The 25,577-nt window shown below is 37.9% G+C and overlaps 1 protein-coding gene across 1 annotated transcript in view; it reads left to right on the top strand.

Moving 5' to 3' along the window:
* The window catches only part of RAP2A (RAP2A, member of RAS oncogene family), a 31,017-nt gene extending 7,431 nt beyond the window's left edge, over positions 1-23,586 (top strand). Inside the window, exon 2 of the mRNA XM_071430948.1 lies at positions 19,562-23,586. Within this exon, the coding sequence (XP_071287049.1) occupies positions 19,562-19,799 (238 nt within the window). The 3' untranslated portion in view covers positions 19,800-23,586. The remainder of the gene's footprint in view (positions 1-19,561) is intronic.
* Positions 23,587-25,577: the final 1,991 nt, after the last annotated feature.

Raw genomic sequence — 25,577 nt, 5'->3', positions numbered from 1 at the left:
ATAACGTTTTGAGAGAGAATAGGGAAGCAATCAGGACTGCAGTGCTAAATTATCCTGGCACGTAGTGACTTGTAGAAAGATTTCTGTAGAAAGATTTTAAGGTAACAAGAACTGTAGCTATCTGCTTCTATGGGCTCTCTTATTCATTAGCTTGCTTCTGCTCTTTTTGGGGGGTTTGGGTTTGTTTTGTTCTGTTCTGGGTTTGTTTTCCAGAGGTTTCCAGTCCAGGACCAGTATTCAGTTTTTGCTGCACTAAGGCAAACACTACAGTCTAGGCGCAGTTTACAGTGATGAGTGCAACTTGAACACTTTCTGTATCAATGGTTTGGATGCATTTTGGCAGCTGTGTTGTCTTAAATCCTAGTCTAGACAAGAGAATTAAAGGTGTGTTATGGGCATGTTATCCTTTATCAACATTAATGTCATGGGGCTCGCTCGGTACGTTTGGGTGCTGTACTCTTTAAAAATGCAATGGTGACAGTATTTTAGTTATTGCCTTGGTTAGCCCTAGACTGGGTGAAAGATCAGGTGAAGGACAAACAGAAGGAATGTTTTTAGGATTGATTAGTTTGTTTTGAAATATGACTTGTGTCTTATAGATGAAGCTTTAACAATTTTTAAAATATTGTCTTCTGCAAAAGTCATGGTAATGAGGAAGACATTATAGCATTTTTAAAATATTAGGATGTAATAGGGTAGTGGTCCGTGGTAAAATAAAATACAGTTCTTACTTTTAGGAATAGTTTGGGGACTTCCATTATTGTTCTTGTTAACAGGTAGCCACCTTAACTAAAAGATTAATAGTGTTTGAGATTCCCATGTGAGTTTCAACTCAACTACAATTTAATTTGAACTTGAAATGAATTGGATAAGGCACTGAACTTAAGTGCTCTGAATGTTGTGAAGAAGAGCTTTGATCCTGGATTTCTGATTAATTGCAAGAAAGGATGCTTTCAAGAAACAGCCAAATAGGTCACCACAAGCCTATAAGCATGTCTGCTGAATTATGAGCAAGTTTTCAGAGGAGAATGTTTGAATTGTTTGCCCTCTTACCCCTAATATATTTTACAGTAAGGAGTGTAAGCCAGGACTGATCAACCTATTTTATCTGATTAGATCTGGTTGCAGTTTCCAGCACTGCTGTAGCATCTTTTAAACTGCTGTACAAAATCTTACCTGAAACATTTTATAAAATAATTGAAATGCTTCTGTCTTTTCAAAAGCTATGAACTTTATAAGACCAATATAGAAATGGATAAATTCTCTCCTCAAGAATTCTTTTTCTTTTGAAATGTCCTTACTATGTTTTTAGAAATTTTAGAAACTCCTTGGTTTTGTTAGAACTAAACAATAAATATAAAATGTTGGGGACTTATACCATTTTCCCCCAGAATTTATAAATGAGTGGGAAAAATAATTTGGTGGGGTTTTTTTTCACCCACCTCTGTATTTAATGATGCAAAATGCTGAACAAGTGTATTTTTTTGAACTATGACATCAGTCCTAATTTGTCTACTGGTGCTTGTAAATACATGTTTTTAGGAAGGTATGTTTTCAGTCTGTGGATTACTTTCCAGTGCCAAAAGAACTTGATGTATTAATAGGTTTTCCTAGTATCACCAGGTTCAGAATTTGTCTCTCTTCTGCTGAAATAATTCTGCTGAAGGCCTGTCACACAGTGGTGTTTTGTGGTTTATTTGTGCGGGTTTTTTTAGCTTCAGAAATTCAGGTTGGGTTTTTTTTTTAATAATTTGGAGGGCAGAAGATGGTCATGTTGAACTATTTCTTCTGGAGGATTTTATCAGATGCCTTCCATACCCCTCTAACCCCACAAAGCAAAAAAATTCTGAGCTGGTCTGAGTGTTTTTCAGTCTCCAGTTTAATCCAGGCTCTCCATCTCAGTGCTTAAAGAAGGCATCTGCTCTGTTATAACAGTCTCAGATGCAGTTAGATTCTTGGTAGCTGACTTGCATGTCACTCCCTACAATGCCTGGAAGAGAGAAGAATGAGTCACCTTCTGCTGGGTTAGGGCTGCTGCAGTCCACTGTCAAAGTCCAAGTGAAAATGTGGAGTGAGTTCTCCCATTGCTTTCTTCCTTTGGGTGTGGTTTAAGTTTGGAGGGAGGGGAGTGGTGGTTGTCAGTGTGGTACCACTTAAATCTGTTCACTCTGCTTGGATTCTTTAGCAGATGAGCTCCTCAGGATGCATGGAGGCTTTGGAAGTAGGAGAGGTTGGTTTTGTTATTGCACCAAATGTGCAGGATGCAAGCAGGCACTCCTGGCATCAGTCTTGTGAACATGCAGTGCTCTGGAACAGATGCCTTTTTAAAAACATTTTTCCCTGATGCCAACCTTCTCTTTTTATGCATTTCATTTAGAAATAAATGAGACCTGGCCCTTACATGAAAAAACCACTAAGCTATTTTGGGTCATTTCCTTAGGAATCTGCTTTGTTCTAAGGTGTATAACACTGTTGCAGCAAACCACTCAAACTACCAAGTCATATATGCAGAATCTTTTCTCTTGAGAAACAGGCTTGGCCACGGGTCAAAACATTTAAAAAGAATGGGAGATAAATGGAACTCAGTATGTCATCATGAAGCAACAGCTGACCTTTCCTGAAATATTATGGTCACCTGGACTAGGGGAGTCTTCTGGTGATCATTAACTATAGGGGATATCAATTTTGCATTTTTGTAGTGCCTTCTCTAAAGAGAATAAGCAGTCCTGAGAAATCACTGGGTACCAGTCCTGGTACATTGCTTTATCTTGTACGTCCAATCTTTTTCTGTTGTTCCCTCAGGATCTGTGAATTTGCCTTCTTATGTTTGTACTTACCTTAGTGGTACATCTTCAACAAAAAGATTGAAGAATATTTTCTGAACCTTTCTTGCAGTTGAGTGGTTAGAACAGTCTTCTGGGAAAAGCAGATGTGAAACTCCTGTGTCTAAAGGAGGTGTGTAGTGCTGGTCTCTCACCTCATTGATCAGGGTTGTAATTGCTGTACTATGTTAAATGTGAGAAACACCATTGACACCACTTGCTTTTATTCCCAGGGCTTTCTGTGGAAGTGATAGCTGTTGTGGATTTGTTGCATATCTTACTGTTTTTGTGATAGTAGCCTCAGTAAGCAATGTTTAGTGAATTAGGCCTCTTGAGGGACTTGACTGCTTGCATGAATCTGCAGAGACCTTAGGTGTGTGACCCTGTTTTGGTTCCAGCATGTGGCTCAGCTGGGCTCAGCTCTAGGCCTTCAGACAGATACCTTGTTTTGACAAAAACTTTAAGTGGGTGCAGCTTTTCAAGAAATTTATTGGGGAGCAGTCTCCTGGTCATGGGCCTCTAAATGCCTCTGGAGTCCCAGTATATATATATTTATCTACCTCAGTTTTGCTTTCAGGCCCAGAAATATTTGCCATCAGAATGAGTAAATCTCTCTACCTCCTTTTTCACATCAGTTTCATTCTGTATGTTTTGAGCAGTGAGTTTCTGAATGCCTTTGTATGAGTTTTTTAGTATAGAATGTGGAGTAGGCCTTGATGATCAAGTCATCCACAGCATAGGATTAACAAGTCTTGTGCTTCAGATGCTTCCCTTCTCTAGAAGGAGTTCTATGCACAGCTTATATTATATCGCTGATTACAAAATTTTATTTGGAGTAGAATCTGCTTAGAAGTCTATCCTTATACGAATAGTTGTCTGAGGGATGATAGGCTCCTTCCTAGAAAGAAACTGGAGAAGATGATGATATCAGGATAGCCTGTCAAGAGTCCATAGAGTTTTAATGTTAAGTATCAAACAGGAAGAAACTTGATTAGTTTGCCTTCATTGGGTATCTCTTCTGTCTGTCTGGGTACCAGTCCTGGTACATTTCTTTATCTTGTTCAATCCAATCTTTTTCTGTTATTCCCTTGGGATTTGTGAATTTGCCTTCTTGTGTTTGTACTTACCTTCATAGTGGTACATCTTCATATGTTTGGGTGTCTGCAGCCTCACTTAACATCAGAAGCTGCAGATGCTCAGCAGTCTCCTTTCATACCATCTGTTTCTCCAGTAGTTGGTATAGGTTAGCCATGTGAGAGAATCAATAGCCTTGTGCTCCTTGATGTTCTAGAAAATTTAGGCATGATGATGCATTCTAGAATTTCACTCAATCCAAATATTCCCAAAATTCATTAAAACTGCGGAGAAGCCAGGCTGCCTGCTTTGTGTGGCTGTGTTTTGATGGGAGTGGGGTTCAAGAGTCCTCTGCTACCTTTAAAGATAACATAATGGATCAGCTGGTAATTTTGCCTGGACTGAAAGAATGGGTATCTATCTAATGGTCTCACCTTCAGTCTGGTACCATACAGGATGTCGTTGTCCCATCTGGGATTTTGTAAGCTCTGCTATTTAACAAAGTATCACTGTCTTATTATGTGGTTGTTGCATATTTCTGAGTCTGTTTTACTATCCAGCAGTTTGTAGACAAACTTCTTGTAACTCTTTTATTTCTCATGCTCTCTTCTAACCAGATCTCTTAGCAACCAAAATCAGATCCTTGCTACCTGTCAGATGGGTCTGTTAACAACGGTTGGCAAGGAATGCTGTCCCTATTACCACTCTGAGTTCCAGTTTTTACATTGTGGAATGGTCCTGCTGCCACCAGGCCTTTTGCCCCAGATTCTGCACTGACCATGTAATTGGCAGACTTGCTCCTCATCTGTGTGAAGGTGGTTTTCAGGAGCCACAATGAGCAAATGCAGTCCTTGGACAGTCTCCTGATGGACTGGAGCTAGTGTTCCTTTCATCTTTTTGATTCACACTGTTGATTACACCTGTAATTGCCAAGAGCTCAACCACTGGGCTGCAGGGGTGGTTTGCAGACAGAACATGTGAACATTTAATGGGAAGCAGGGCCCTCTCTCAAGGGAAGGATGTGACAGACACTTGCAGATGATATGAATCCTCCATCACAAGACTAAACTGTAGCAGGCATGTTAAAAAGGCCTGTATCTCTAAAAATTATATCACAAGAAGCTGAAGATAAACATCATGGTAGCTTGATGGTGGAAAGGTGGTTTATCCAGGCTGCTTCATCTTGGGTACTTTAGTAACTCTGAACAAATCCATGCAATTCAGGTTTTACCTACCAAAGTTTACAATGAAACTCTGGTATGGAAAGGAAAACAAAATATACTGAAAGCTACCATTGGAGTACTTGAACTTAAAATGTCCAAATTGCTCTGGAACATAAGGAAGAGGGAAGGCAGAAGCTATGAATTGCAGGACTTAATAATGTGTCTCTAGACTTGACAAGGGCACATTGGAGAAAAAGAAACAACCCTGTGTTTACAAAGTTTTCACCTCTGGAAAGATTTGCTGCATTGTAGGCTCTACAGAGGAAAGAAGTATGATTTTTGAAAAAAGAGAATATTTTATTTCCATGGCTCCTCAAGAATTTGGTCATTCAATATAACTGCTGCAATTTATTGCAGGATATTGCCTTTTCTATTTTTTTCTCAAGAACTATATTGGGTAAAAAATAAAAAAAGAGAAAAGCATCATTTTTTAAATTAGTCTATTCAAAAAAGAAAACAAATAACCTAAAGGTGTGAAATCACATAACTGGGGGAATCTTGAATTCTCCTCCAGATGGTTTTTAGTCAGAAATAGTGACTGCCATCATGGTAGCTTCATCTGCCAGAGAGGGACAATGGTGAGCTCAGCCTTGGATGAAAGCTGAGAACGCACACCTTGAAAGTCCATCATTACTCTAAAATTAAGCAATTGTATTGCCTTCCTAGCTGGGATAATTAGTCTGGTAATTGAAGTTTGCAGTCTCCTCCAAGAAATTATCAAAACGCTTGCTTTGAAAGACTTTGTCTGTCAGCAAGAAATGTGGTTAGATTAAAAGGACTGGGAACAGTCTAGGCTTCACACCTCTGCACACACCTTCAGATTAATTGGAATGGCCTTTCTGAATAGGACAACTTAATGTGGAAAAAATAATTAATGAACTATTTTCAGGAAATTCTAGTTACTAATTAGTGATTCAGTGAAGAAGGTGTAATGGACATGGGGGTGTGTGTACAGTACCTTTAAACATAATCTCTTTCTTAAAAGAAAACTTTCTTTTTCAAATATTTCAATATTTTTCTAATATTTTCTTACTGTTACTTTAGAGGGTTAAGTATACAAATTACCATAATTTCTGTACCTAAAATGTGTCAAATAGACATGTAAATATTGGGGTAATATTTTGTTTCTTGGAATAAAATGAAGTACATGGGCTTTTTTAAAATTAAGTTTGCTCAGAAAGAGAGACAGTTAAAATGTATGTAAAACATACACACAAACATATGCATATATGTACACAAGAGGTTTTCAATCTTTTAGCCATCTGGGGTCAGGACTCAGGATAAAAGGAAAAAAATAATGAATGGATTCTATCAGGTTCTGCAGTCATCTTCTGTTTAAAAAAATTAAAATAGGCTTTGTCTACATGTGAAAATTATTTCACCAAATTGCTTCTGAACAAATTTGTTTAAACCAGTGTAAAGCCACACTGTTTGTCTCATACCTAATTTGAGCAATATGAAAATTGGCATCCATGCGGGAATTCGCAGCATTTTAAAGAAATTTCTTAGGTTTGCCTGGCTTGTTTGTGTTTCCCTCTGAAAAAAAAATTGTGTCAGTAAGAAACATATGCACTGCTTTTGTTCTGTTTCCCTCTGTCGCACGCTTGTGCATGGGTTGCTCTTTCTGCCCTCCCCGTCTCTGGGTGACAGCGGCCATGGGCCGGCACACGGCCACGGCAGAGCGCCAGCGCGGAGCCGCTCTGCTGCCCAAGGGATGCTGGCAGCCAGAGCCCTGGGCTCTGACCCCGGTGCTGCTGGCACAGCCTGGGCACAGCCAAGGTGCCCACGTCCCCAGAGGTGCAGCAGCGTGGTGGTGGTGGAGTCCCAGGGGCCAACCTTGCCGGTAGCGTTAACAGGTACAAGATAAAACCGCTGCAGGCTTGACTGGCTGCCACGGAGTGTCTTCATGGACAATGAAATGGCTGTCAGACAGGTTAGTAAAACTCTTCTGGGAAAGAGGAGCTTTTTATAACCTAGAGTAGACCCAAGGAAATTAACATTTATACAGTAGTTAAAATATAAATAGCTCGACATCTGAGATGATGACTATATCTGAGTTCCTCATTCTAGATGGCTTCATTTTGATAGTTAATCAAATATTAGATTTGAGATATTCATACATTTCTCACATACATCTATGTATGTGAGAAAAAGTAAAATGTTTAGATTTCACTGTTTTACCAGGTACCCTATATTTAATGTCATCTTATAAACAAGTTCTTACTAAGAAATGTCTGGATATTCAAATGGATTATATTCACAACACTGATTCAGAATGAAGTAGTCTGTTGTTTTTCTTTAATTGGTACCCGTCCTATTGTAGAAAGAATGAAAAAATCTCCTAAGAAAATTATTTCTGAAGTTTATGCTCAAGATAGTAGGGAAGTTATCAAGAAATTGTTCTCTATATTTATCTTTATTCCATTTAAAGGTAGTATGCTGGGAGGCAGTATTTTGTATTTGAAGATGAACCAGGATTTATTTTAATAAGAACAAACAAGTAATAAACAAAAAATCCTGGCATTTCTGAAGCTCTTATTTTGGTCTGTTCATCTTTAGATATGGAAACAGTTTCATTTAACAAGATTGTATACACTTTTTGGATACGATTTCTGGAGACAGAAAGTTGAGGTGTTGAAGATGGAGCTAACTTCTTAAACCTGTGGAGAATAAAACCTTCTTGGTGCTCTGTTTAGTCTAACATTCCAATTATTTATAGTAGGCATATGGTAATTAGATAAATTGTTCTGTAAGGTAAGGGCCACCAACGTTCTGAAGTCATGGCAGAATGATTTTGCTTACCAAGTAGAAAATAAAATGTTCTAGTAGAAACTTGGCAGTAGTGAAGAGGCTTTCAGAGCATCTGCTCGTGATACTCGTCAAGGCCTTGGATTTTTACTTTGTTGGTAGAGGAGGGTTTGGCTATGGTCAAAAGGAACTGAAATAAGAATAGTATTTCTGCAGTAAAAGAGAAAATGCATTTTATACTGTTTTGTCCTGAATTTTTTCACTGTATCAGTGTGGTCACTTGCTTAGAGTTTCTGTAAAGTAGTCCATCTTCTGAAAAGTATGCAGAGTTCCACCCTAATTGTACCATTGTGAGGAAGATCAACAGAGCATTTTTTTGCTAAGTTTTTTTATGTGCATTGTAGGATATTTTTATTAGCCTGAAGGACATTAAGCTGTATTCTTCTTTAGTTTCTAGGGCAACGAAAGTCTCTGCTTTGAACTAGACACCCAAATTCTTTTCAGGCTATGCAGTATCATAAAAACTCCAGTATCTACCTGCCTTAGCTTCTACTTAGGGACTGATGAAAGAGCAGAAATCCAGGCCAGGTTGTTTGCCATTTAGCCCTGTTATTTTTGTTTTACTTTTTGAGTTTTAGTGACCTGTAGCTAGGTTCATTGCAAACAGTCAAATTCTTGAAAAAGCAAATAAATAAAAGCCTCTGCGGTTTGTATCAGTATGTAATGCTTGATTCTGCAGACTAGACTGTGGCAGTCAAATTATCAGAGATCAGTTTTGTGAGCAAGGCTTGCATTTCAGGGGCCAGATCTGGGTAATGCCAAAAGTCAGGAGGACAGACTTTTTGGAGTAATAGGTTCTTATCTCGAAATGGAAGAGAAACTGTTTCTTTGCCTGTGGTTCTGACTGGACAGGACAACATGATTGTTGCTGAACTGTAATCCTTTAGAAGTGGGTGATGCTACTAAGAAGGTTTTGAATTAATTGTTAGACCTATTCTTGAAGACTGTAAAAGTGTAATTTTAATGAGCTAGAGAAAATCTCATTAGAATAGTTTAAACAAGTTTTGCAGTGGAATTTTTATCAGTGATTATAAATTGGTTAAAGTAATATAAGAGTGTGTTGGCTTTGAAGAGTGAACTAATGCTTTAGAGCACTATAGTCTTCTGGCCTTTTTAAAATGCATATGAATTTCACTACTTTTTGCTATTTTTACTTTATGTATCCACTAAATGTTTCAATTTTATAGTTTAAATAAACAAGGATAAAGAGTTTGAAGTTGTCATTAACTTATGCTTGATCTTTAGTTAATTCTGCAAAATCTGGTTAGTTCATTTTGCTTTCAAAATTCTGAGATATATGTCTATCTCGAGGCCTGTAAGTATGATTATCACTTCCTCTACATAAATGAATAGCTATAAATATTTATGTAACTTTGTCATTTGTTTCTCAGCCCATTTTCTATGTAAACAAGCATTATGCAACTCAGTTGTCCGCTTGTCTCATCTTCCTCCATTACCTGCCAGTAAGTTTTGAATTCTGCAGCACAGTTAAACTAAATTAAACATTAGGACAAATTCCCAGAGAGATCATGGAAAGCCTGTCCTTGGAAGTTTTCAGGACTGAGCTGTGCATGGCCCTGAGGAAGCTGGTTGAGATTTCCTGGCTGACCTTGCTCTGAGCAGGGGGTTGGACTGGAGACTTCCCAAGGTCCCTTCCTGCCCAGATCAACATCTGGAACAAATTAGAAATCTAAATAATGATTAAGTTCTGTCAGAATTGTTGGTGGGAAAGACACACTGTCGCTGCTATATGGAAGAAACTGGCACATGCTTAATGCTATTTATGGACTGGAGAATGGTGAGGGGAAAAGTTGTAGGCAGAAGGAAAAAGTAGAGCTTTAGATAGCAGCATTGATAGACTCTGTAAGAAACTAGACCTACCATTGTACTCATAAATTGCTTTACACACTCTGCTCTTTATACAAAGTCTGGATGCTGTTTCAGCTTTTTCAGGAGGATTGTTAACAGTATTTTGTGGCAAAGATTTTATTTTTTTTTTAGCTGAGCTACTGGCATAAACTTTGATATATCTGAATTGGTACAAATCTCTTTGGTGCCTTTCTTTCTCTTCCCTCACCTTTGTCAGTGTTTGCTTGTACAGGAAGTTTACAGTATATTTTAAATTATTACAGTAGTTTATCTAAACATTTGCACATCAAGATATGCTTCTGAGAGAAATTTCTTGTGACAAAGTGTGTATTGATAGATAAATAGTAATGCATTTTAGGATCACTGTTGTTTGAACACAGCAATGTAATAACTTTAAACTGTAGAACAATTGGAATCCATAGATTTGTATGATGTGCAAGAGGCTCACATTGCTTTTAACAGATATCTGCATTTTTCACTGCCTTTGTAAAGGTACCTATTCAGTCCCACATCACCAGAACAGGCAGGTTTTATGACCTGCTAGAGTTTTGTACAGAGGAGCAAGGAGGAGGAGAAATCCCTCAATGTCAGCGTATGTTTAAAGGTATTGTGAGCCTTTGCAGTTTCTGCTCAAGTTGGAGGTGTTGAAGTGGGATAATAACCTTGACTTTGACCCCAAAGCTGGTGTTCCTGCTTCAAGGCATACCTAATCCACCAGCTTTATTCTTGCTGCTGACAGGTTTGATGTTGGCACAGAATCTGCCCTAACGTTCCTAATACTTGTAAAGAAATCTCGAAATTTTGTGGTGTTCATAGCTCACTGCTGAGAATAGCTGGGATGCAGGGTGCTTTTTCAGTTGAAGAGCAAGCAAAACTGCAACTGCATGCTTCAAGATGTTCAGATTGCCTCCATCACTAAGGATGGAAGACCTCAGAAGTGTTTATGTGCCATAGGCAACAGAGGTTAAAGCTGACAACTCTTTTCTTCGGATGGAGAGCAGAGGTACAGAGTTCAAGGGAATTGCTAGAAATTGCACAGGTGGTCTGTAACAGGGTGTGAAACTGAACCCACATCTCTTAAATCACATTTCAGCATTCCTCTTGCTTGATGCTTAATGTTTTTGCTCTAAGACATTGAGGATAAAATTTAATTATAAGTGGTTATGTCTGAAAAGAGTTGTCATTTAAAAGAAATTTATTTTTTGAGACTTCGGTATACAAATAAAAGATAGATGGTAGTCTCTTTAATTTTAGAATCTTCTATATGTTGCACTATTGGTAGATAGTTGACCTATCCAGTCATGCTCTTTTTGTTGGAATAAACATTAGTATATTAGCATGGATATGGCTTAAAAATATTCAGGGTAAGAAAACTAATATGATTATTAAGAATAATTTTCAATTATGGATGCAAAGCTTAAATACTGAAATGTGAGGCCCAATTTTCAGGATGTTGGGCTATTCCTACAGCTAGTAGCAGTAATTTTTTAAAAAAATTAGGTGCTCAGCTTTAATGTCTGGAAATTTTTTGAGCAATAACTTTTTTGTATTTAAGCAACTATAACATGCCTCATAATCTGTTAATAGTTTTCTTGACAATTAGACTTCTTTCAGTATGAACTGAGTAGAGAAACAGGAGCTAGATGAAATTGCTGCAGCTGTGAGAATCTCAGATTTGTAGGACATTCTAATTTTCTCGTTGCTTTTAGAAACAAGGGTATTAGTCACATTGGAAACAGCCAGGTACAACATTTGCTTTGTATTTACTTGTGGTTATTGCTTCTTAAGCTAAACCAAGGAACAGAAAATTCCCATTTGAAAATTCCAGTGTTTCTGAGTTTCTAAATGTGCCAAGCATTTCAGGATTTCAACAAGATGATGTTGATGCTCAGTTGTGAAGATGAGGATTTTGATTGGCATAGAGAGGGAACTCAAGGATTAAAATCTTGTTTGGATATGCTCCCAGCAAACCTGCTGCTAAGAAGGTAGATTTTATATATCCCTTAGAGTGTCTTCAGTCTTGATAATAGACTTCAGTGTTAGCTGTGAATTTTAATGATAGATGCTAGGGAGAAGTGTCCTTTTTAAGGTGAAAAATAACCTCTTGTTTGTGAAGACTTTAGAGCATCTGAAATGGCAGTAGATGAGAACTGAAGCTACTTGTGTCATAGGCTCCTTGTGATCCCCAGCACTCGGAAAGCTGATTTCCTTCACCTGTGCCACAGCCTTACTTTGAGGGGAACAGTGTCATGGGACATAGTTTAAACATTCATGGAGTTCTGCAAACTTAATGAGAAAATGTCTCCCTAACATCTTAACGATCAGGGATATATTTTTAGGACTTACTTTAGTGACTAGCGAAGCCTTAAGATATGTCGATAGACCTTTGAATTTTCAGTTGCTCTTGACATTTTATCTTAAAAAGCTGGAGGGAGAGCTAAAAGTAGGCTCTATCTGTAGTGACTTGCAGAAGCAGGCTGAAAACATGGAAGGAGTTTATTGTTATTCTAGTTCTCCTACGGAATCTTAGTTGCAGAAAATCCTCTGTAGATAAGAATTTCTCTCTGAAGTCAATGGAAATGATCTGTAAAGATCTTTGGTGTCCTTCATACAGAGATGATGTGCATCATCCTGTTACATCTGTTGCAGCAGGGAATGCAGGATTACTGCATGGCCTTTGAGTATGTGTGTTGGGTTGTGCAATCCATGGTTCTAGTCCCTTGGAAGGTCTCAGCTGTAAGCTGCCTAGGAATAATGTGTGCAAGTGCTTTGGTTGAAAAGTGCTTGTTGTGAGAGTTGGGAAGCAGATATTTATAGTGCTTCTGCATGCTGTGGTTGGTTGTTGTTTCTTGGGCTTTTGCTTGGAACTATTTCCTCTTAATTTCTTACAAGCACAGCACCAGTGGTGAGCCAAATTGGCAAGTGAAGCCAGCTCTAACACCCACAGAACTGAATTGGCTTTAAAGTATTTTATTTAAACTGAGGGGATTATTTCCAGAAAGTTTCATGTACAAGAACAAAGTTTCTGAAGTCTTTTCAAAAGTGATATGGTGTGGTGTTATTTATTATTCTAATATTATCCTCCCAAGTTGTTTTGCAATTATTATTTAATTTGCTGTCCTATGAGTAAGTACAATTATCATGACTTTATATACCTCAATCTATCCATCTGAAGAGGTTTTTTTTTCCCAAAGGCTATGTAAGGAGTTCATGTCAAAGCCTAGAATAAAATGTTAGATCCCAGTCCTGCAATTAGGCCATACACTGTTCTTTATAGCAAACTGATTCATGACTCAGCCACCTAATTGCAGTGGGACTTCCAATAAACTCTTTAACATCTACTCATTTATAAAAATTATTTTAAGACTATTTTTTTAGTTGGGAGTTAAATTAAATCACTACACAATATAGCTTACAAAACTGAATATTAAATGCAATTAATTAGTAAACTGGAATGACTTGTTTGCAGTAGAATCGTGGGAGTTTTACAGCTGTTCTGTGTGGTTTTGCCTGAGAAGCTGTAATAATTTCCATTAGAGGGAAAAGCGCTCCAACTTTGCAGAAACCTACCTTTGTTTAGATTTGAGTATCTCTCTGACACATTTATACATGTATACTGGTGTTGCCATGTCTTTATTGGTGTCTATTTGCAGGAGTCTATGGAAACATAATTCTGTACAATGACCCCCTAATAGCTGCAGTTTTTAAAGCTACCAAATACAAAGAATAGGGGTTTGGTAAAAGTGAGATGTCTCCTCTGTCTGGGTGTCTTAAGGTAGTAATGGCTTCAGAAGTGTGTGTGTGTGTGTATATATGCAACATTTTTTTTCCTGCTGCTTGGTTCAAGAATTGGTAATTTCAGGACAGGTTGAAGATGGTTTTCTCCTTGAAAATTCCGTGGTATTGCTTCCTCTCATCCTGGTGTTTAAGATGCTCAGAATCAAGCTGGGGAACTCTCGGTGCCTTTTCTTATCCTCCATATCTGATGTGAGTTTAAATTATCAAGGATTCTGCATTAAATATCCAAGTAATTATGTGAAAGGGATTAGAAAAATTCTTGATAGTTACACTTGGAATATGTTCTTCCTCTAGATGAGGAAACTGCTTATTAAAGTTATGACAGATTTTACTGAAGGCAATCAAAGTTTGCAAGTTACATTACAAAAGTATATTTAGTTATATTTAGTGTGGATTTGTAAATAACCTAATAGATTTAACTATCATTTCTGGTACTTTATTTCATAATACCCATAATTCTTTTGCTGTGTATTTTGGGAGGATTCATACCACAAATTTTTTGTAAGTCTAAATTGAAGAACAGTTCTTTTTTATTGTTTTTTGATAGATTTGATTCATTTTCAATACTAATATCCTTATCCCTTAAATTAATTTCCTATTTTAAATACTATCAAAAGTGACAGAAATGGATTTAAAAAAAAGAGAAAGATGCCCTGTGTGTAGGAGGTAATAAAAGAGAGTTAGTACTGGAGATAGAAGGTAATAAAGGAGATTTAGTACTGGAGACTTCTTTTGATTATTAGTAATAGTTATCCTGTATAGATACCTTTTGTATTTCAGTGGTCCCAGTTTTTATCATATAAAGCTGTCATCATGCATCTTTCCAAAAACTTCAACAGGACTTAAACTTGTTATAAAAAATAGTCTTTAGGAATACATGGCATTATCTTGGTTTGTTTTTATTACACTGAATGATTTGGTTGAAAATATTTGGGTCTGATATGAAACTCAGGAAAAAAGTCTTAGAAAAGAGACACCACTTCCAGAAGGTGAAATTAGAAAACAGGAACCTGTTTGTACTTTTTTCTGTACTGACTACTGCAACTCACACACGCACAGAGTGTAGGGGAACTGGGCAACTCTACCACTGTTTAAAGGAATCAGATCAGTTTATTAGCCTTGGCATGTTTGGGGGTTTTGTTTTAAAATTCTTGCTGTTTCAGTCTTCATTTTTATTATATTTTCACTGCACATCATCTTTGTTTTTATCTTTATCCAATGACAGTTCTAACCAGAAATCTGAGAAGTACCTTGTAAAAGAAGGTTTTTATTGCCCATGTTTTTTTGGGTGGGATTGGAGGTGGAAAGGAAAAAGTCTCTGAAGATCATTCTCATACCAGTCACCTTGACACTTTCTAAATGTTCTAAGCTTTTATTCAAAGTGTACATAGTAATCTAAACAGAAATGTGGATGATGTGTATGCCATGTGAGGTAAGATAAAATATAGGAATATTTATCGCTGTGTGACATATATGGCTGTGTGGTCAGTAGTGTATAACTGGGGCACATAAAACATTTGATGTTTGTGTATTTGTTCATTTCATGTGGCTGTGGTGTCCATCCTCAGGAAAACTGAGGGATTTACTGTGGGCTATTGGTCCCAGGTGTTCATTAAAGTTGGGTAACGGGGTGGGTTTTAGCACTGAATTTATCTAGAACTAGCAAACACATTCTGATTGTCTTTTATGGGGCAATGACTGTACCTTGCCAGTAGTGGAAACCCTAGATATGATGGCATTTGACTCTGTACTGGTGCCTTTCATAGGGCTATAAATGACTGCAGTCCTGCTACCTCTTCAAGAATCACCACTGCTCAGTATCTGTCATATTGGAGCTAAAGATAATGAGATCATTTAAACAGGGTGAAGTGCCTTGTTCTTTAATCATGTTCTGCAAACATGTGTAATAGGTCTTGCAAAATTTGTTCCTGAAGAGGTCTTAAAAAGTCAAGCTTTCCCCTGCTACATTTTTGAGAGTGTTTCTTACAGGCTCTGCTATATTTGCTCCAGAATACGTACTGTGCTCTTTGATACTGACAAAAGTAGCAGCAGTTCTTATTTTCAGGTGTTCCTCATGCTTTTCATTAGGAATGATCAGTGCTGCTCAAAGCTTTTCAGCCATACTGAGAAATTTGAATTTTCCTGTTCCAGAAATGAGCAGAACTGTGCCACTTTTCCATTGCTAACAGAACAGGCAGGGGCAGGTGGGCTGCAGCAAAAGGCAAAACTTCTGCCCAGCTCCCACTGTGAGCTGAGCTGCTCTCTCACAGATCCTGTGATGGGAACAGCAGCCTGGATTCAGGACTTCAGTATGCGTGGTGGGGTTTCAGCCTCTTTTGCTCTGCTAAAAGTATTTGTGAGTAAGTTAGATCCTGCTGGAGGAAGGATTTGTGAATTCCCATGTTTAATTTTTGTGGTTGTATGGAAGGATTTTGTATTGCTTCTTGGACATTGCAAGGTGGCTCTCTTTTTTTATTTTTTTTTTCCTTTGTGAAGAACCTGTTTTTCTCTTGAGCCACTGAAATTCAACAGGGTGAAGAAGAAATTACCTTCTTCCCTTCAGATTTCATTAGAATCATATAATTCCCCCATATCTGAGAATCTACCCTTCCCTTGGCGGGCCTGTGCTGCTGTACACCACCTGAGTGGTGGGTGTTCAACATCTGGCTGGTCAAAGCTCTGAGTATCAGGTGGAGTCTCCAGATGCAGGCAGAAATTGCCTCCAGTGAGATCAGCAGCTGTAGTAAGGAAATCTTAGTAATCTGTAGTAAGCCAGGGATCTCCCCTGTTCTTTTCATCAGAAAAGAAATTGCCCAGGATACTGAGGCAGGAAATTCTGGCAGTGTTGAGAGGTAAAGGGTGCAGAGCTAGCTTCAACTTCAGAGTTGTAGAGTTTGATTTAGGCAAGAGCTAGATTTTCCACAAAGTGTTACCAGAACTCAAAACTGGAAAATGTGAAGGCCCTTAGGACTCTGAATGAAGACACACAGTTCATCATCCTCTTGGTACTTGGGGAATATGATACATAGAAGTTTGGTCTGAATCCCTCTACTCAGCTTGGGTCTGGCAGTACTGATAGAGCTGGAGCACTTAGGTCCAGCTCATACCAGAGCCAGTCTTCTGCTCAGTATCCCTGGACTGTTTTTCCATTATTTGCTGTATTCTAGGAAGTAGACACTGACTCTTCTCTGTAGAAAGATAAATTGTATTTATAATAGACAGGCATAAGTATATATAAAAATCTAAAATATGTGTCACACCGAATATATATATATATATAAAATATATTTTTTCTGTAAAATTAACCACTCAAAATCTAGGTAGTACAGGGATGTATTCTGCAAGAGCAACTTTATTTTTGCTAAGGAGACATAATGAGAGCTTTGCAGAAACACTTCCTTACACATTTCAGTCTTGGAAAGTTATTGGTTATTGGGTGAATCTGAATTATAAGGTGAATAAGGCTATTGACTGTAGGATCTCATTTTAAGTGATGAAGGTTGGTAGTGAATTGAGTAAATGCAACAGGAAAAGCAATACAGAAAATTGCTTCTATCAGTTCCACCTAATAGTTCGTAGATGGTGCTGTGCAAATAAATTAAATTAGGCTTTTCACATCTTTTCTGTCAGCTCATCAGTTCTTTCTGTTCTTTAGTACAAAACATCAGGGTTTCCACTGCTCCATTTCCCAGGTGCTGAGTATTCATAGCATACAGACACTCAGATATTTAGTTGCCCAGCTTTTCTAGCGTTCCTAAATCTTTTAAGCACTTGAATTTTTCAGGGGAACTGACTATAAGTCTGCAACAAGTGTGTATGTGTTTCCTTATATGTTTCTCAACAATTGAAGTGATGTCACAAAACTCAGAAGTGATCATGTGTTTTAATTCTGGTTCATCTATTTCTTCACTGGGCATTTCTCAAGCACCTGCTTTGAATTTCTCAGTTTTACCAGAGGGCAAGCCAGTGGGAGGGTGAGAGGAAGTTCAGGGCCTTCAGAAATAAAGTAATGCAGTGAAGGGTGTACCTGATTCCATTTCCACTGAAGGATTTTTTTTAATGCTGTATAGCAAATACAATAGGACGCATGCATCTGAACAATAAAGATAAGGCAATAATTCAGTGTTTCTTTTTATCTGTTGAATGCCATCCATCTTATGTAATTAAAGACTGTGCTATCTTGTGTTTAAATGCAGGAGGACAGATTTCAAGGTGCTGGTGTGTATTTTGGTACTTTATTAATGGCAGCTTAGCTCTTACAAGTGTTCCAAAGATATCATTGTGCTTGAACACTTATCCACGGAGTGAGAAATGGATTCTATCTCTTCAGATGGTAAATGAAGGCATGATAAATGGTAGAAGTGAGGGGAATTCTCTGCAATTATTGATGACAGCCCTGGACTATGGATTAAATGACATTATCTTAGTAAGCAAAGAGGCATAACAAAGTTTACAATTTCAGCTACATTTTATGACATAGTTGGACAAATTTTTATACTAGTCTGGTGATGTAAGAGTTGCTGATGTGATTTGAGACATTATTGGCCTTTTATCCTTTTGGACTCTGGGGGAGCTCCGCTGTCCCTGCAGCAGGAGCACACAGGTACCTGTTCCAGTGCACAGTGGGGACAGACAGAGGGGAAACAGGCTGTTCCCCTCAAACAGATGAGGCAGATGCACCAGTGCTGCCCTGCTGCCTTGCCTGGCAGGCAGGGGGGATGGGTGGGAGGCATGAAGAAGGTGGCTTAAGGAGGGTGTCATCTTCAGGAGCTGCAGGTGTCAGCTGCGTCTTTTGTCTGTCCACAGTTCGGACTTACTCCAGTGATTTGACTCAAAGCAATACTACTAAGAAAAATATGGAGGAGAAATTCAGGTTTAAGTTAAGAAGGTACCATCTTGCTTCTCTTAGGTCTGGTTTGAGTGCTGAAAAGTCATGAGTGGTTTTGCTCTCAGTCCTAGTTGCTTTTGTGAGAAAACCTGTGTAAGAGTATTTTGGAAATAGGCCCAGTGTTTTCTTCTCTCTTTTCTTTTCTGTGGCAAATATGTAAATTTGAAACCTGATGGAACACTTAGTTTCATGTCTGAAGAAAGGTTTATGAATGTGAGGGTGGAAAAAAAAGAACGGCAGGCATTTCAGTTTTGTTAAAAGATTTGGCAAGGATTCTTTCACAAGGAGGTGCAAAGTAAAGAATTCCTTCATAGCAACATGATCTGTTGTGCTGTCCAAGTTGATTATGAAGCAGAACTGTGATAGTATTGCCTGGAACTTAATTGTGATTTTTTTGGTCTCTTCAACTTGTTTAACTGGCATAATGATGTGAATGCTGCAAGAGAGAGATACACATTCTGTATTATCTAATACATATTTTTATGTAACAGTACTTATGTGTGTATGCAGTACTTGAAGCGGACTACATTTCCTCAAATTCAGAATTCATTTACTGGCCCTTTGGTTGTGTCTCATTTATTGCTATTCAGAGAGTTCTGCGTATATTAACCAAAGGTAAATGTTCTCTTGAAAGGGAGGGAGAGTGTTGCATCGTCATCCCAAGCAGGAGATACAAAATACCTCTTCAGGGAGAAGGAGGGTGTAATGTTGAAGGGAGGGTTTGATGTCCATCCTGTTCTTACACATGGAGATTGCAAACAGAGAAAATAGTATTATATTCCTCATTTTTGTAGTGTGAAAGTATTCCTGGCATGTTTCCTGGAAGGAAGGAAAATTCAGGGGAGGATGATTTTTGTAGAACTCTGAAAACTCTGAGGGGAACAAGATGTGCAACAAATTGCTAGAATGTGAAATACACACTTTTTCAAATGTAAAATTTTAAGGTCATTCAAATGTCTCTTTCCATTTGGGCCTGTAGTGTTTGCAAATAGATTTTTTTTCTTCCTTTTTTTTATTTGAAGAATGTTGCCATTTTTAAAAATTTAATTATTGTTGTTGTTTTTGTTTTTAAACTGTAGGTATGAGAAGGTGCCAGTAATTCTGGTTGGTAATAAAGTGGACCTGGAAAGTGAGAGAGAAGTATCATTGAGTGAAGGCAGAGCCTTAGCTGAAGAATGGGGCTGCCCCTTTATGGAGACCTCTGCTAAAAGTAAAACAATGGTGGATGAGCTCTTTGCGGAAATTGTTAGACAAATGAACTATGCAGCACAGCCAGACAAAGATGATCCATGCTGTTCTGCATGTAATATACAATAGCATTAAAAATGACCTAACCTGGACTTAATTTGCAGAAATTTTGTAAGGTGGTAAAACTGTCTACTTCACTTCCTGGTTTGTGGGTCACTTGAAATACATCTGTAGTGAAGTAGCAACATTAACTCAGAGCTGAGCATTGAAAGTCAATCACTGACTCTGAATATAATTGGGTTAAATGACCACATCTCACCCGTTTTTCCCCTTTGAGCACCTGCAATTTTATGGCACAGTCAGTTGATCTACAGGGTCGTTCCTGTCGAACGTACGTGTGTTGTCACGTCAGACAGCAACAACAGCAGCTATTTCCGAAGAGGACAGAATCCTTTTGGAAACGGAGACGAAAGCCGCGGAGAGGATGTCTCTGAAGACCTTTCAGGACAAGCGTAAGGATGAAATGGAGAGCCAAGTCTTTTGGTGTCTGATTACCACGCTTCAGAATGGACACTATCACATGTGGCTGAGTTTGTTCAGTCAGTTATGTTGATTTCACCAGAATTTCTGACAGTGTTGGAGGAAAAGGCTACCAGAGACCCATATAGTTTGGATTCTTTTCAAAATCAATGCTATTATTTCTACACTTTATCCCACATCTTGAAATAGAAAACATTGTATCAGTGTGTGAAACGAGAGGCAAGATCTGGAAACAAGTGACGGGTGAAGAAACAGTCTGGCATTGGAATGTTTTAAATCTTTCATTTTGCTGCTCAAAAATGGAGGATCGCTTCAGGTTTTGGTCTACAAAAAGCCAAACAAACCCTCTGTTTACAAAGCAGGAAGCATCTTTATTTTCACTTTACTGAACCAGGAGGAAGCAACTGTGATGAAAAACAAAAAATTGCTGAGCCTTACTAACAAGGAACAATTTAATAGATTAACTAGTACCATCTTGTAAGGAAAATTAAGCCATGTTTCATCCATATGTTCCCTTCTGCAGAAACCTCGTGGGACAGTATGAACATCCTACATTTTTTAGTTTGTTAAAGACAACAGTTTTTCTTGCCTTTAAGGGCTACATTCTCTGGTGTGATCCCAAACTAACATTTGAAAATCCAGTTTGCTATTTGATAGCTTTAATGTTGAAAACTTAAATTGAATAACCATGTAAAATCATTTGGTTCAGAGGTGAAATAGTTACGGTTGTAATTCCTTAGGTGAGTGTGGAAATGGCTCTTTAATTGCCTGACACACTATTCAAAGGTTGCCCCAATTATTGGAGTGTTTAATGGTGGGAGCAAATATTTTATTTGGAAAGGATGCTCGAGCTCTGACTTGCTAGTTTCATAGCAGTGAAGTATTTATCATTTGCATGACTAATGGCACAGAAATACCTATTTCAAAGTCTTACAATCAAAGTATAGAAAAGTTTTCAATCGCAATGTTTAGATTTTAAATGCTGGAGAGATTGTCTTGAGCTGGATCTTTTATAGGTAAAATTGGCCATAAAATACAGTCACTGAGCCTGTGGTCTAAATAACACCATGCGTTTATTAGTTTTTAAATCTTGTGCAGTAACAGTGTAGTTCCTTGTGTTTAAATGAGTGAAAATAGGGGTGCTGGGCTGTGTGTGTGTGTTGAGTGTGTATGTGTGTGTGTATATGGCCCTTAGAAATGCTGTAATTGGAGTTAGGTTCGAGAGTTTTGCCTCCATCTGCAGAACTTCCTAAAAGCGCTCTCATCTGCCACAAAGGACACTGGAGTAGAAAACACTTTGCAGATTTCCATACATAAATATCCTTAACATTTGAATTATAGTTCACTGGATGATAACTAAAGAAAATCGTTTTCACGGAAGAGAACTGGCCAACTCTGCCCTTAATCTTTCAAGACCTTTCCACAACGGTGTGACAAAGGGCATTAGATGTCACAGAGCATTAAGCCTTACTAGAACGTAAATGTAGCCCATTTCCCACCTACTTTGCAGAGCTTTCGTTACTGTACTTTGTTCTCTTAGGGAGATAGGCACACCGTTTATTTCTGGCATCTGAATGCCCATTTTGGGTGCTCTGAATTGCCCTCCTAGAGGCACCTACCTCTTTCCATTGACTGTATAGCAAACTTAGGCTTTTAACTTTAGTCCTCCAAGTCACAGAACTCACATGCCTAAACTAGATGGTATGAATGTTCTCTTACCACTCCCTGCCTGCCCATAGTGTCAGCTGCCATGCTTAAACAAGATGTGAGATGTAGGATCAATGATATTTCAGGGTTTCAAATATCTAGATTGGGAAACGGTTAATCAAGCAGCACAATCCATCCACAAAACAGCTTGTCAGTGTGAGATCCACTGCATAAGCACGCGAAAATGAAAAACCACAAAAAAGCAAACCAAAGCCAAATTTCAAACTGAGTTGGAAGTGCATGTTATGCGAGGTTATTTACAGAGATGTTAAAAATCTTACCTGACAGATTGTTCATCAACCGAGAAAATGGCACAAAGTAGAGTATGAACAGCCTAACATGAAGTTCATGATATAAAGCAGATGGGCTTTAAATGTAGGAAAAATTGCACAGTAAATTTGTAACAGAAATATTAAAGAAAATATCTCCCAGTTTTGTTTCTTCATTACACTCTTACATTTTCAAAAGCATAGGCCATATGTAAGCTACCATGCAACTTGGCTGGGGGAGCAAAGTGTAAGTGTTGTTTTTTATTGTATAGTTCTGAGGAAGTAGTTATGCACTATTTGTATTTCCACTAATGTGAAGATAGTGGAGCTTGAATCAATGACAGTTGCACTCGACAGATTTTTCAAGTTATAGGGGTAGCAGAAAGGGAGGTAGGTGAGCCACTCAGCGGCTGCATGGCCACCCTGCAGGAATCACTGGTCTTGGGTCACTGTTTCATTTGTACCCTGATAGGATTACCAATTATAGTATTTGAAAATTTCTTATAACATGCCTTAAAATATTATGATTTGTTCCAAAGACCCGCTTTTCCTTTGGCTGTTCTTGTAGAGCTTTGTACTTTTCTACAAAGACAGCATTTTTTCCAGTTTTGTTGGTTTTTTTTTTAAAAAAAAAGTTGCAACTTTTATTCTTTTAAGCTATGATAGAGCAACTGTTTCCTCTTTCCCTTAAAAATACACACAAAAATTATTCAAAGCAAACAAACCAGAATCAGATCAAGAGTATATAACTTGCATTGGATTTTGTTTGAGTTTTTTCTGTTGTGCCCATCCCCCTGCCCACCCCTTCAGAGCATCAAGAAAAGAAATTTGGTGACATTTTCTGTTCTGATTCTAGCCTCTCCCTAACCCCAGTGCTACAGTTGCCATTACTTTTCTGTGGGAAAACTACTGGTATTTGCTTTCCTGTATAGAATGTTACCTAAAATGTCAGCCATTTGGTTGGGGGGTTTTATGCATGTTTGTTTTTAATTTTCTTTTTTTTTTTACCAGTGTGCCATCAAAGCACTGGTAAGGCTTTAATTGTGAAACTCCGCAACAAAAGCAAATGTTTGACAACTGCAGGAGGCTTTTATCTGCATTGTTGTGCATCTGTTAATTCTTGATCAGGGTTTGAAGAAAGACTGAAGTGGGTTCTGGAGTCAGACTTAACGCTGTTGATTTGGAGTTTCCTAGGGGTGAATTAATGTATTTCACAGTTAATTGTTGAGCTCTAATACAACTGGCAACTTAAAATGGGGCAACAGTTTGTTTTGTAACAATGTCAGTTGTTTAAACCTTGATGTTTCAAATAAAACAAGAATTGTACATAGAACTCAATGCAAACTCAGCAGTTGTATTTGGAGTTAAATTATTTTAACAAATAAATTTATTTAATGAAATCTTCCTTGCATTTTCTCTGTTGTCCATTTTGATTTGATTAAAAACTTCATCCAAAGCTGATGAGGGTGCCCAGTAATTTGAAACAACATTGTCAACTATATTCAGTTCAGGAAAGTATTTCCTGCCAAAATGGTCTTCTGGTACAAATTAAGTAGCAATAAGTAAAAATCAAATATAATTCATTTTGGAGGGATGGATGGATAGATGGATGTTGTTATCTAAGTTATGAACTTGATAAAGAACAATAGCAATGGAGGGCAGTTTTCACTTTTCTTAGTGGGATACACACTGACAATAATCAGTAATACTCAGTATTTGCTAAGATACAGCTCTTGCTATGGCAATATATATAAATTTATATATATATTTACATATATATATATGTAAATATATAATAAAATGTTCCATATATAAAAAATGACCACATAAAAACTTGTTCAATATATGATATAGTTAATATGCAGAACTACTTTTATAGCACTGAGACTGCAAAGGGTTAAAGAAGGATTGTTTGTTATATCAGCTGTTCCATTGATGAGTGTTTTGAAGGCTTTCATCACCACACAAAAGGAGTTAGTGTTAAAAGAACTTCAAATACAATTAGTGTTGCAGAGATTTATAAATGAACAGTTGAGCTAATGCTAACAGGATTATTCTAGCTAATTGGCACTGATCAGCAGTTACATTTTAGTCATGCCAGTATCACTAAAAAACCCTGTTTTCAGTAATGATGGGTGCTTGGTAGTCTCTTGTTTGTATGTCATGCATGCCTTAAGGAGCAAGAAGCCTGAGGCTGGCACATCTTAAATGCTTTTAGTTCTATGGATCATATAGAAGGCTGACACATGCTGCTAATTGCATGTTTTTGATTTGCCCATTCATTCTGTAAATCAGTTCCAAGGGAACTTTTGCTGATGGGTTCTTCCAGTCCCATTAGCTTAGTAATATCCTTTTGTTTTGCCCAAGAAGATACCTATAGAGAGACAACGTGAATTCATTGGGCTGTTCTGAACAGTTGAAAAAGCGTGTGGCATGCTCTTTTCAAATAACTGAACAGCTAGAAAACTTTGAACTTTTCACTCCTAGCAAATGCTTTCTCTGCCTCTCTGCACCATTCTCCCCTTTTTCTTTTTTTTTTTTTCCTAGCTACTGCAGGAAGTTTTTTACTCTGTAAAATATTTTGGTTGGATATAATATCTTGTTATCAGTCTTCCACAGGTATCAGTCTAACTGAATCACCAGCCTTTGGTCAATATTTTTGTTGCTTGACCATGGAATCACTGGACTCCCTCTCCTATCCCAAGGTACCTCCAGTAGTATTGTGTCCTTGCTGGTTACCTTGTGCTTTATTCTCCATCAAATGACATCTATTTTTCTGAGTGCAGGAAGAATTATTTTGAAATTGATGGAAACTGTGCTTGTTTCTCTGTCTGGCCCATAGCAGTGTAGTCATCTCTTTCTTTGGCAGGCACCATCTTGGTCATTCTCATTTAAGAAAGAAATTTCCAGCTTCCAGTGACGGTTTGAATGCACTAGTGTCCTACTCAGTTGTCTTAAACATAATTCCTGTTTTGCCATAAAACCTGTAGAAAGAACTTCTCTTTGGTTTTTTTTGCTAATTGCAGTCAGACATTTAGAACTGCAGGTTTCTTTTCTTCATAGGGAGGTCAATTAAAATGTCTGGATTTTGACTCCTGTTGTTTAGGGTTTCAGTTGTCTGATGGCTAACACATTTTTCTTCTCACATTGGAAGTAAAAAGTACTGAGCTAAGAGTCATGGGCTCATAGAGTGATTCAGATAGAAAGGGATGTTTCTATAAAGTTCATCTAGCTCCAATCCCTGTACTGTAGGCAGGGATGCCTTCCACTAGACCAGATTGCTCAAAGCCTGGCCTTGAACACTTCCAGAGATAGGACATCCTGTGCAGCCTGTTCCAGTGCCTCATCACTCTCACAGTGAAAAAATTCCTTCCTTGCAATCTAAACCTGC

This window comes from Agelaius tricolor, unplaced genomic scaffold (assembly GCF_023055355.1).
Source record: "Agelaius tricolor isolate 1412-34295 unplaced genomic scaffold, bAgeTri1.0.p SCAF_7, whole genome shotgun sequence".
Taxonomy (NCBI): domain Eukaryota; kingdom Metazoa; phylum Chordata; class Aves; order Passeriformes; family Icteridae; genus Agelaius; species Agelaius tricolor.
This window is presented reverse-complemented; position numbering and strand designations above follow the sequence as displayed.